The 13,154-nt window shown below is 38.5% G+C and overlaps 2 protein-coding genes across 2 annotated transcripts in view; one reads left to right on the top strand and one right to left on the bottom strand.

Annotated features, from left to right (window-relative positions):
* Window positions 1-13,154, bottom strand: part of LOC103505395 (tumor protein p73) — a 48,444-nt gene that overhangs the window by 23,366 nt on the left and 11,924 nt on the right. The window lies entirely within an intron of this gene.
* LOC103505385 (serine/threonine-protein phosphatase 2A 56 kDa regulatory subunit delta isoform-like) overlaps window positions 10,675-13,154 on the top strand; it is a 55,746-nt gene continuing 53,266 nt past the window's right edge. Inside the window, exon 1 of the mRNA XM_026820557.1 lies at window positions 10,675-11,701. Within this exon, the coding sequence (XP_026676358.1) occupies window positions 11,621-11,701 (81 nt within the window). The 5' untranslated portion in view covers window positions 10,675-11,620. The remainder of the gene's footprint in view (window positions 11,702-13,154) is intronic.

The following is a 13,154-nucleotide window of genomic DNA, read 5'->3' as shown; positions in this document are numbered from 1 at the left end:
TCGAGTTTTGTCCACCTTTATGAACTTTTTCAAAGGAACTAAGTGAGCACAGAACTGAGCACTGAGATTTTTCAAAGCTTTTTTAAGCTCAGTGCTCATGCTCAGTTGGCTGTACTCTCCCCTGTGGTGACTAATCAACTGATCCTCTTTTTTTACTTTCCTTATCCTATAATGAAAAAATTTGACCCGATTACATTACTTTCCTTCCTATAGGATACGGAAAGTAAAAAGTAATGTATATTCGCCAATATTTTCTATGGTTAGTTTTTAGTGACTTCATACCTCAGCAGTTGCTGAATTGGGGTCTTGGCCTTGAGCTTTGGCATATGGGTATTTCAAATGGGAAGAACTTAAAAATACCTACTTCATGTATAATGGTTATATTCATAGGTAGGATTACTCTTTGTATGTTTTTCTAAACTTATAAGTAGGTATGTAATGTATTGTGCCTTTAAATGACCACCAAATAAAGGTTTATTTATTTATTTATTTTAGTTTTTAGTGCCAAAACAGCCTGTACCTATAATTTTATTTTTTTACCCATTTTCAAGGACACGTGTAGCCAAGCTCTCTTGTAACAATCATCTATAGTTGAAACAATTAGTAAATTAATCAAACGATAATTTCTCTATTAATACAACGCAACAATAAGTTATTTACTTATAATCTATGTAAAAGGATTATCTATTGATACAACGCAACAATATAAGTTATCTAACAAAATAAACCTAAGCTTCAATTTATTGCGTTGAGCAACCAGTTGAGAGCCATTTTGATTACCAAGTCTTCCCCAGCCACCTAGTATCGAACAGGATTCTCACTTAGTGGTGATTCTCATTCTCTCTAAGTGAGATTCTCACAGTCAAAGCTCACAGGATTCTCACTTAGTGGTGATTCTCATTCTCTCTAAGTGAGATTCTCACAGTCAAAGCTCTTCCACCCAATCGAGGGGGGAAAAAATAAATTTTGGATGGTGGTTTCGAGAAGTCTGTGGAAGAATGAATTGATTAGTTTCTTAACCAAAATCAAACTACCTAATACTTCCTGTCCATCACTTGATTAATCAATCAATAATACCTCTGTGTGTGACCTTACGAGCTTAAAATTTTGTAAGCCCTACAAGTGACGGAAAATTAATTGTGACATTGACACCATTCATCTTGTGATGTTTTATCCTAGTTTCTGTGAATTCGTACAACTTTTCCATGTGATTTCTTTTGTAGATTTTTATCTTAGAAAAGCAAAAGTTGAATTGGATTTTTAACTAACAAAAAGCAAAAGTTAAATTAGATTTTTATCCAACAAAACCAAAAACTGAAGAATAAAACTCTAAAAATGTACCTACCTGGAAATCAAACCAAGGACTCCTTGGTTAAAAGTCTTTGCTCATGAGCCCCTATGATGGTTTAATAGATTCAGTTGAATCCAGAATTCAATGAGATAATAAAATTAACTTCATTATCTGGCTGTGTGTGTGTGTTTTTATTGCCAGGTGTATAAAATTAAAAAAAAAAGAAGTGTAGGTTTAAATGTGCTGATCATAATCTATACCACAGCATCAGTATTAGTGCCTACTGAATTATTAATTATTACAGATCAAGTTATGCATTCCTAACTGTCAGTAAAGTTTGAGCAAGGTAAAAATCCAGAAATGACAACTAGGCAAGGTGGCACAAAACCTGATATGACATTTGAGGCCAGAGATAAAAAAAACGACATCAAATCTCTTGTCGAACGCACGTCTTAATGGCTCGTGTGAAATCGGACTGCTTGTGTGTTAAGTTGTTTAAAATGTTAAATAATATCCAAACACACTCGAGCAAAAAAAATTCGGAACACTTTTCATTTCCATTCTTTCACTGTGTTAGCTTTTTCTAGCTGCCAAGGGCCAAGGTTTTATCGTCCTGAAAACGAAGGGAAAAGGATGACAGGATAGGAGGAAGCCAGTCATTCCGAGAAGGAAACTTATTTAGGACTAAATCCGGGAATCCGTCCTGGACGGGAATCAAACCCGTGACCTAGCGCTTACAAGGCAGACGCGGTACCCTCCGAGGGCTCTATGTTCAATGGGACAAAATTGTTGATATTGATAAAGTCCCCAAGTCAATCCGTCCGGCCCGATTTTTTTCTCACTCAAGTGTACCTAAATACATATTACTTCCACTCACCACTCAACTGGAACCCTACATAATCTACTTGTAACCACACATAACTATACAAATAGCTCATGCATGCATATTTTTTTACTTTCCTTATCCTATAGGAAGGAAAGTAATGTAATCGGGTCAAATTTTCGATGGTCACTTTTTAGTGCCAAAACACGTTTTGAGGTCCCTAGAGCCTAAATCCAAAGTTTCAGCCATCGGTCCGTGTATGTCTGTCCCTGTCTGTAAACAAAATATCTCGAGAACGGTAAGAGCTAGAGACTTGAAATTTGGTATGTATCTTTCAAATGTGACAAGAATGCGACACACAAAATATCTCGAGAACGGTAAGAGCTAGAGACTTGAAATTTGGTATGTAGATGTCAAATGTTACAAGGATGCGACACGAAACGTTTGAACAAAATATCTCGAGAACGGTAAGAGCTAGAGACTTGAAATTTGGTATGTAGATGTCAAATGTTACAAGGATGCGACACGAAACGTTGAGATAGGTGCTGCGGTTGGCGGTATTTTGACCTCTTTTTGGCGCTTTCGACCGTTTTTTGGTGGTTTTCAGCTATACCGACTAAACGGTTAGAGATATTATAAAATTTTAGGGTATAAGAACAAGAACACCCAAATAAGCATCATTCAATAGGATAAGGAAAGTCGTCTGATGCACCAGACAGATTTTTTAAAAAAAAAAAAAAAAAAAAAAAAAAAATCGGAACACTTTTCATTTCCATTCTTTCACTCTGTTAGCTTTTTCTAGCTGCTATGGGCCAAGGTTTTATCGTCCCGAAAGCGAAGGGAAAAGGATGACAGGATAGGAGGAAGCCAGTCGTTCCGAGAAGGAAACTTATTTAGGACTAAATCCGAGAATCCGTCCTGGGCGGGAATCAAACCCGTGACCTAGCGCTTACAAGGCAGACGCGCTACCCTCCAAGGGCTCTATTGCCAAGGGGTTTTTTTTTTTTTTGCTCTGTGCTTGGAGTTTGGGGTGCACTTAGCCTTGTGAGGACAATTGAGTAGCTATTTTAATCAAGTAGTGGCAACATTACCAGTGTACCAGTGGCAACATTACCGGTGTAAAAAGATTATTGAAATGTGGAAATTGATTGCAAAGGAGGTACTTAGAAATGTTGTGATATCCATAAAAGTTGTGAAAAAGCCTTGCTTTACCACAAAGAATTTGTTATTACCTATTTCATATTTGATTTTTTTTCTTCTTTTTTACTTATCCCACTTTTCCTGTTTATTACAGACTCAAAAACTTATTACAGTAGGAAAAATATCATTAAAAACCTCAAATAAACATTAAAGGAACTATTGATGGACAAATGGATAGGTATACATAATAATTTTTTTAACACTTTGATTTTTCTATTTGTTTTGTTTTCAGGATGCTTCATCACAAAAGAAAGATAAGACTTCAGAGGTAAGAGCTTTTTGTGCATGACAAAGAAAGATGTTTTGTTGTAGACCTTTCTTGATTTCTTAATGATTTTTATTGCTGTTTACTTACCGCCGTATGTATGAAAATTCATTTCAAGTTAATCTTAAGCTAAACTTGGCTAAGCAAAATTTCAGCTCAAGTTTAACTTGAGAATATTTGGTATGTATGAAACATTTCCAACTTCATCTTAGTCAAGATCAATCTCAAGACAAACATCTTGTTGAACCAAACGTGTTTTGGCACTAAAAACTGACCATCGAAAATTTGACCCGATTACATTACTTTCCTTCCTATAGGATAAGGAAAGTAAAAAAGACTAACACTGGTTTAAAGAAAATTCGTGATTAAAGTTTACTGAAATTCTAGGTGTTCTACTCACTTATAAGTACATACCTGGAACATTTTGAACTGTACAAATTGCAAGTATTTTCCTCGCCCTTAAGTAGCTCTTTTTTAAAATCTTTTTACTTTCTCTATCCTTAAGGAAGGATACCTTTACACAGGCATAAAAAGTACCTATTGGAATCACTTCAAATTTTTTAAGTCCTTCTTTTCCTCGTTATAAAAGTGATCTGACAACTTGTTTTGTGCAAGTTAGTTAGGGAACTAGGAACTAGTTTTAAATCTATCATGTTTTTTAATGTGAACTTTCCTCTAGGATTTACAAGTAGGTAGGCAAGTACTAAAATTTAATTGAATAGAATAGGCAATAGGTACCTACTAGGTACATTTTTACGCTGTAAAATGGTCAAGTTTCCTAATAAACTTCGTTCGTTCGTTCGTTCGTTCGTTCTATTATTGGAAAGATGAAATTTTTGTTGAAAATTTTGGAATAATCCTTTCTCGCTTTTGACAATCTCTGCCACCCAACCCTTCTTTCCTTTGGAATCTGTGTGCAAATGATCTTATGTTGACGATGATTTTTCCTATTGATGCTCAAATATGATTTGATGTGGTTGTAGCTATGTCCTTGATCTTATCGCGAGGTGTTAAGCTCTAACTGAGACCATCATTATTAGGAGAATCGCTACATTCATTAACGACTGGAATCTTCCTTTATAGTTTTAACTGTTTTACGGTCAGGACTTGACAAACTCGGGCAGGCCCAATCTGTGGCCCGCCCTAGTTGGGATTTTTAGCTATTTTTCCGAGAGATTTGATAGAGAGAACTGTATGAACGGAGGTCTTATCTCTCCGAAATCGAAGAAACGAGGACAGTATAGGAGAAAGCCAGCCGTTCCGAGAACAAACTTGTTCAGAATAAAATTCGGAATCGAACTGCGAACTAGCGCTTCCAAGGCAGATGCGCTACCCTCTAAGTGTCTAAGCTAACGAGCGATTATGTTCGCGGATTTCGCGATTATGTTCGCGGATTTCGCGATTATGTTCGCGGATTTGGCGAATTTGTTCGCGGATTTGGCGAATTTGTTCGCGGATTTCGCGATTGTTCGCGGATTTCGTGATTATGTTCGCGGATTTGGCAATTTTGTTCGCGGATTTGGCGATTATGTTCGCGGATTTCGCGATTATGTTCGCGGATTTCGCGATTATGTTCGCGGATTTGGCGAATTTGTTCGCGGATTTCGCGATTATGGTCGCGGATTTGGCGATTTTGTTCGCGGATTTTGCGATTATGTTCGCGGATTTGGTAATTATGTTTGCGGATTCGCGTCCCGAATCGACATTTTGGATATTTGGCAAGCCTAGGCAATAGGTACCTACTAGGTACATTTTTACGCTGTAAAATGGTGAAGTTTCCTAATAAACTTGCTAAGTTCGTTCGTTCTATTATTGGAAAGATGGAATTTTTGTTCAAAATTTTGGAATAATCCTTTCTCGCTTTTGACAATCTCTGCCACCCACAACCCTTCTTCTATCTTTCCTTTGGAATCTGTGTGCAAATGATCTTATGTTGACGATGATATTTCCTATTGAGCTCAAAAATGATATGATGTGGTTGTAGCTATGTCCTTGATCTTATCGCGAGGTGTTAAGCTCTAACTGAGACCATGATTATTAGGAGAATCGCTACATTCATTAACGACTGGAATCTTCCTTTATAGCTTCAACTGTTTTACGGTCAGGACTTGACAAACTCGGGCAGGCCCAATCTGTGGCCCGCCCCAGTTGGGATTTTTAGCTATTTTTCCGAGAGATTTAATAGAGAGAACTGTATAAACGGAGGTCTTATCTCTCCGAAATCGAAGAAACGAGGACAGTATAGGAGAAAGCCAGCCGTTCCGAGAACAAATCGAACCGCGAACTAGCGCTTACAAGGCAGATGTGCTACTCTTTAAGTGTCTAAGCTAACGACTAGACTGACAGAAGATGATTTTTACTATATCTAAATGAGTTCTACGAGAAAAAAAAAAAAAAACTCCATCAATATGTTAAACCTAAAGGGTCCAGACAAGATTCCCAACAATAAGCCTCTGCTGTATTTGATCAAATCCTCAAACAATGCTGAGGTTGAGGATAAACCATTTTCTAAAAAAAGGTCTTCCTCTTTTTGAAATCCAAGAGATTCAAGAGCCAAGTACCTTAAGATGTGAGTAACAGTTACACCCTTGTGATATTGACAACTATATGTACGTTCGTATTGAAATGTACATTGTACTGATTTGCAACTCCACTACCGGTCTGACGGTCTACTAATCTACTAATTGATAGCAATGCAACGTAGTCCACTATAATAGTTTGTAAACAATAGTTGAGGTGCGCTCGATCCAATGCGTTCGTTATGTATGTGTGTATTCGGTATTCGCGAATTCAGAGTCTGTTGAACATCGTACACCACAAAGTAAGTCGATTTTTCAGTCACCCAAACGCTCGATCCAATGCGTTCGTTATGTATGTGTGTATTCGGTATTCGCGAATTCAGAGTCTGTTGAACATCGTACACCACAAAGTAAGTTCATTTTTTCAGTCACCCAAAAGATCGAATGTTGTTGTAGAAGTGACAGCAGATCAGTCAACATCTCCAACAGGTACCAGGGTTGGTATGAGTTTTGCTCCGGCTCCAGGAGGAACAAAAGATCGAATCGGTTTGATTGCCAAGTCGATTTTCCCGTGAAATTTTCAGTCTAAGGAGGGTATTCGGGTTCGTTTTTTAGGTAAATTCCCTTTAAAGATGCACTATTCATTTTTGTTACTTACTTTACTTTCTTCGATGTTGGATAGGATACCCTTCAGTTCGAAATTTAAAAGCCCTTGGACGCCCTGAAATAATATCTGGATAATGTGAGCTCCTTTCATGTCCCAAGTGTATTTTACTGATAACTTTTTTTTTTTTTTTTAAAGAGGTTTGACAGAGGGAACTCCCCAAAATAGGACTGAAAAGTCCCTTTACTCCAGCAGTAGGCTACTACTATTATTGTGGTCAAATTCTCAAATTATGTTGAGAATAAAATTCCATACCTCGGCTGGGATTGAACCCACGCCCTCTTGTTTACCAGGCGAGCGCCATGACCACTACACCACCGAGGCAGGACCACCACACCAAGTAAAGAATTAGTAATTAGCTCTTTGGGCGAGTGTGTCTTCTGTCAGATCGAACCGGGACCTAACGCTTACAAGGCAGATGCGCTACCTTCCAAGCTAGTTTCGTAGAAGCTTAATCCATCCTTTAGGGCTGTTTGCCCCTCCACCTAAGTCTCTGGATGGGCTTTTTGTGTATGACCAGTATGACCCTCCAAGCTAACAAGTTGGGTCCAGGTTTGTCAAGCCTGACTCTTCAAAGTTCAACATGAAGTTAATGAATAGGTAATCAACATAGCATAGTTCACCTTGGTGGTGGTGTTGAGGACTCGGTGGGTGTCTTGGAGTCTTCTAAACCGGCATGTGACATTGCTCTACTGAGTTTGATCTAGATAGGTGGTGCCCAACCTGAACCTACTCGCCAAGCCAAAAAAAAACGACCTGGGCCTACACTTGAATGCAAAAATTCGGGACCACCGGGCGGCCTTTTCCTTAGCAATTTTTACTAAGTGGTAATAGCACAGTCAAAATTTTTAGATGTTAACGTAATAAAAGCACGTATTTATGTATTGTACATGTTGTATTGTCCTTCAATTTAGTGAGTACACTTTACCAGTAAGTGAGGAAAAAAAGTGAGCTGAATCAAGCGTGCCGGGAGGCGCGCAAACGTCAAGAGTTCGAAGTTTACCCAAATAAGGTTTGGTAAACTTTTTTTTACAATTTTTTCCCCTAGCAATATATTTTAATAGTCATTACAGCCAGGTCAGTTACCTAGCACTCCTAGCAGCTAGCGCGAGTGTTGTGTGAATAAATTATTATACTCTGGTACTTGTTTGAATTTCGAGTTAATTACCTTTCTCAAGAGAGAGATTGCCAAGGTCAGAAATGAGAACAAAACCAGCCGTGGAACCTTGCAGGCCAAACAATTAACCCCCCGGAGAACAGCTGAACTTAGCGGTGAGGTTGGAAAAAATGCTCGAAATCCGGTTTTATCGACCAGTCGAAGGTTCGAAACGGGTAGAATCCCAGAAACGGCATTAAAAAATTAAGTCGTCTCGAATTAAAAGACGAAAATAAAAAGACTTCCTCCCATAAAACTAAAAATTGCCGTTTTTATTCCCTAAAACTTTTAGTCCAACTCTAAAACCATTAGTTTAACCCCTTCTCTTTCCGCCGGACTTACCTGACTGTTTTCAAAGCGAATCGTGGTGAAAATTAAAACCAAGGCACTCAAATGATACCAAAACCATGCCGGACATGTTAAAACAAATGAGGTGAACATAACGAAATCATCTTACATTGAGAAAAATTAGTAAAAAAAAAGTTGAAAAGTTACAAAACAGTGTAAAAGTTACATATGTTTACACAATCAGTTCAAAAGCTTGGAATGGGTAAAAAGTTAAAATACATCACTAAAACTGTAACACTCGATTATTTTCGTTAAAATATGGTTGATTGGTAAGAAAATGTGTCCGTGGCAGTCGGTCTGACTATGTTAGCCAGTGTGGAAAATTGGTCAGCATCAGCGCTTCGCTAGTAGTTTGTAGGTACCACAATTTGGAGATCTCGGGTTCAATTCCTTGCAGAGTCAAAGTTTTTTCGACTTCTCGCAGATTCGAACTTTTTCAGCCCCTGTCTTTGGGAATTCGGTAACAGATAGGGTTGCCAACTTTTTTTTCGGCATATACGGTACAAACTAGCAAAATGGGGAAAAAATACGGATTTCCCGATTTTTCCCCGGAAAAAAGGCATGTCCCCCCCCCCCCCAAACAAAAAACTATTTTGCATCAAATAAAAAAAAAAAGAACAAATACCAATGAAGTAATTCGAAATAAAAATATCCTTGTACCTATCCTTGGGTAAAACTGCTTTACCTAAGGCTAAGGATAGGTACTAAATTACAAATAATCCGTTTTTGAATCCGTGTTACTAAAAATCACATGCTAAAAGGCTGAAAAAATACCTACTTGTCTCGCGGGTTTTTGTGTTTTTCGTACGTACCTATACCTATCTTTTTAAACTTTTTTTTTTGTAATTTTTTTCTGTTTATTAGTCAGTTCCCGTATTTTCCAAGCTTAGCTGTTATTGCTACTGATATGTACCTGCTAGGTGCTCGCAGACCAAGAGCTTCAGGGTGGGCGTAAGAGAATGTCCTCCCCCCCAGAAAAGAAAGGACAGTTGGTCCACACTGTTGAATTGTTGATCTCATCAAAAAATTGACATTTGGGAATGTTGACGGATGATGATCAAGCACTCTCGGACTTAGTCTGGCTGGGAGACATTAAACAGGGAGGAATACACAGCTTCACTGTTATTGCTACTGATATGTACCTGCTAGGTGCTCGCAGACCAAGAGCTTCAGGGTGGGCGTAAGAGAATGTCGTCCCCCTCAGAAAGGAAAGGACAGTTGGTCCACACTGTTGAATTGTTGATCTAATCAAAAAACTGACATTTGGGAATGTTAACGGATGATGATCAAGCACTCTCGGACTTAGTCTGGCTGGGAGACATTATAAACAGGGAGGATCAGGATACCAGCCTGATATCCCTTGCTAAAAAAAATACCAAAGGTTGAGTGCAAAGGGCATCCACTCGTGAAATTTTCGTAGCCAAAACCAAATGTCAGCCCAAAGCAATCACTCCAGGGCTGATTGAGAGACTGACGAAAAGTACCGACCCCGTCTGAACACGGGAAAAGGCAATGGCACCCCAAAAATCGGGTGTGGCACCTCTTGATGGTCTGCCTACAATCTTGCTAATGCGTGAAGAATTTCAAACTGCTCAGTTGACAGTATAATTAAGTGCTGATCAAGTCATAACTAATGTCAATATCAAGTCAATAAGGCGTAGGGAATTAAATACTTCAATGTCGGTACGTGTGAAGTGGAAAGTACGCAACTTGAATGTAGGTAACTAGGTACGTTGAATGTTTGTACTAACTATTTATTCTGCTAGGAATGCTAGAATGAGACTGAAAAATCCCTGTACAAGAGAAAAGGTCTTTTCTTTTTTCCAAGACAAGTTTCACCTTTTTTTTTCATATTTGGTGGCTTAAACCTCCATCACTACTGATAACTTTGAAAGTGAAATTGTGTTGCCTGAGTGCTGGGTCTGTATTTCTTGAAGTTTCTTTTCTCTCCGTTCTTTTGATATTGATCTAGGCGCATGGGCTAGGCGCATTTTTTTTTTCTTTTTTTTTTTATATGTTTTAATGTTGTAAGCAATTGTAATTGTATTATGGAACAAATAAATTACCAATTACCAATGGGCCAGACCTGCTCTGATAACTTTGAAAGTGAAATTGTGTTGCCTGAGTGCTGGGTCTGTATTTCTTGAAGTTTCTTTTCTCTCCGTTCTTTTGATATCGATCTAGGCGCATGGGCCAGACCCTTTTAATTTTCTGCTTCGTTCTCACAACATCTGATTTCTGACTGACAAATTTACATAAACTTGCGCTCACCAATGTTAGTAACTCATTGGTGACTTTGACATGAAAGTGCACATTCGCAGCAAGGGGTCTGCTGACCGGGTAACCGGATAACATTCCTGCATCTCTAAAAAAATGTTAACTCTTAACATTTACATAAACTTGCGCTCACCAATGTTAGTAACTCATTGGTGACTTTGACATGAAAGTGCACATTCACAGCAAGGGGTCTGCTGACACCGGGTAACCGGATGACATTCCTGCATCTCTAAAAAAATGTTAACTCTTAATATTCACCAAAAAACCAGTGTTGGAATCGACTTCGACAGTTAAGACAGATTATGCAGCTAGATCCTACTTGTACTGATTTTATGGTAATGAAAAAAGTGTCATTGGAAAATTTATCTACCTGCCTCGGTGGTGTAGTGGTCAAGACGTTCGCCTGATATTCAGAAGCCTGGGTTCAATCCCAGTCGAGGCCTAATAACCAACTCCCTTGCATTTGTAGGGAACACCACCACCACCAACAACAACAACAACAACAACAACAACAACAACAAATTTGCACCCCTAAAAAAATTCCTGTATGCTGTAAAAAAGGGGCCAAGTTCACAAGGTCACAAGTGACCGTAAAATGCCCGATAGTGCATCACATTGTGTGGAAAATTCTAGTTCGCTCGATTCGACTAGAAGTCTGCTTCCTGTAATAGATTGATTCCATAATTTGCATCTAAACTTTGATTCCATAACTTTGATTTCACGCTTTGAACTTTTTGTTGGGAAAAAAAGTTCGGGTAAAAATTAATTAACTTCGCCGGTTGTTGATTGACTTTACATCTTTTCTAAGGTCATCGGGAAAAACAATAATCGTTTTGATTGTTTTAAAAAATTGTTTGAATTTGTTCTAGTTGTGTGTCGTAAGTTGTGTCAGTCTAAGTCCCCCTAGGGGTTTTTTTTTTTTAGTGCAAATCTGCAAATATTTAGTGCCTGTTAGTGCAAATATTCTGTTCAAGATAAAATTTCGAGTGCCTCTTGGTGCAGACATTCGATTCCAGAATCCAGTTCAAGTTTTTCAAAATATTTCATTTATTCCAAATTATTTTAGTGCCGTTTCCAATGTTTCATTCGCTGTATACGTTTGCGCTAAGTCAGTCTCAATGTATTTTACTTGCGAACTTCCCCCGGGCCTTGATTTTGGTAAGGAGTGCTGATTTTGATACCCCCTTGTCTGATAAGGTTATTCACGTAAGCGGAAGCATTTTTTGTATTCATGATAATTTGTTTTGTAAATAGGTATTATTCGCGTTATCTCCTCTTTTATATTATTTTCCCCTATTTATTATTCCCTATAAATCCCCTATATATTACCTATTTATTATTTTGTAGGTACTTGGGAGAAAGAAATCAGAGGCATGGACAGTTAGTTGACTTGGAACATTTTTTTTTCTTCTTTTTACAGATAAGAACCATTTTAATGTCCATGTCCCAAGTGTTTTACAGACCTTTTCAACTTTTTTTTTCTTTTCTTTTCTTCAGATTTTTAATTTAGAATGGCCTTTTTTTTATGCATGTACGAATTGTACGAGAAACTGGATACATTAAGCGCTATGCGAACCTTAACCTCGCGAAGCTCTTGGGGGCCCAGGGCGTCCCCTCGGAGCGCGAAGCACCCCAGCGGGCGCAAGTAAGCGATAGTCTCCATAGGAAACTAATGATGTAGTCATCAGTCATAACTGTAATGCATCAGGTTTCAGTCATAACTCCGGTCTATTATTAGAACTGCAGTAATGCCTGGGTTTCAGCCCGTGCTGTATGCAGTTACCTCTGTCTTGTGATTTCTAAAACCTCAACGTTGTAAATCTCGATCAAGGATTTGATCAGTGGTGTGGGACGTGGGATGTCCTCCTTGGAAACTGGGGGAGCTCTACATTCCTTCCTCTATAAATCTTAGGTTTAAGTGTAGGCGCAAACAGCCCCTTTTCAACTTTTTTTTTTCTTTTCTTTTCTTCAGATTTTTAATTTAGAATGGCCTTTTTTTTATGCATGTACGAATTGTACGAGAAACTGGATACATTAAGCGCTATGCGAACCTTAACCTCGCGAAGCTCTTGGGGGCCCAGGGCGTCCCCTCGGAGCGCGAAGCACCCCAGCGGGCGCAAGTAAGCGATAGTCTCCATAGGAAACTAATGATGTAGTCATCAGTCATAACTGTAATGCATCAGGTTTCAGTCATAACTCCGGTCTATTATTAGAACTGCAGTAATGCCTGGGTTTCAGCCCGTGCTGTATGCAGTTACCTCTGTCTTGTGATTTCTAAAAACCTCAACGTTGTTAATCTCGATCAAGGATTTGATCAGTGGCGTGGGACGTGGGATGTCCTCCTTGGAAACTGGGGGAGCTCTACATCCCCTCTATAAATCTGAGGCTTAGGTGTAGGCGCAAACAGCCCTAAAAGTATACCAAAGTATTTTTCAAGGCCTTTCTTTTGGTTTTTTGAAAGTTGGGGGTTCCAATAATAAAAAAAATAATAATAAAAAAAAACTAAGGCCTATAGCAACTATGTGGGGTCCGCCCCTGAAAATTCAAAGTGTTTCCCAAGTATTTTTTTAACCATTTGACCATGAAAAGTTTCAATTTTTTGCCTAAAGCC

This window comes from Diaphorina citri, unplaced genomic scaffold (genome assembly GCF_000475195.1).
Source record: "Diaphorina citri unplaced genomic scaffold, Diaci psyllid genome assembly version 1.1 scaffold9, whole genome shotgun sequence".
Lineage (NCBI taxonomy): Eukaryota > Metazoa > Arthropoda > Insecta > Hemiptera > Psyllidae > Diaphorina > Diaphorina citri.
This window is presented reverse-complemented; position numbering and strand designations above follow the sequence as displayed.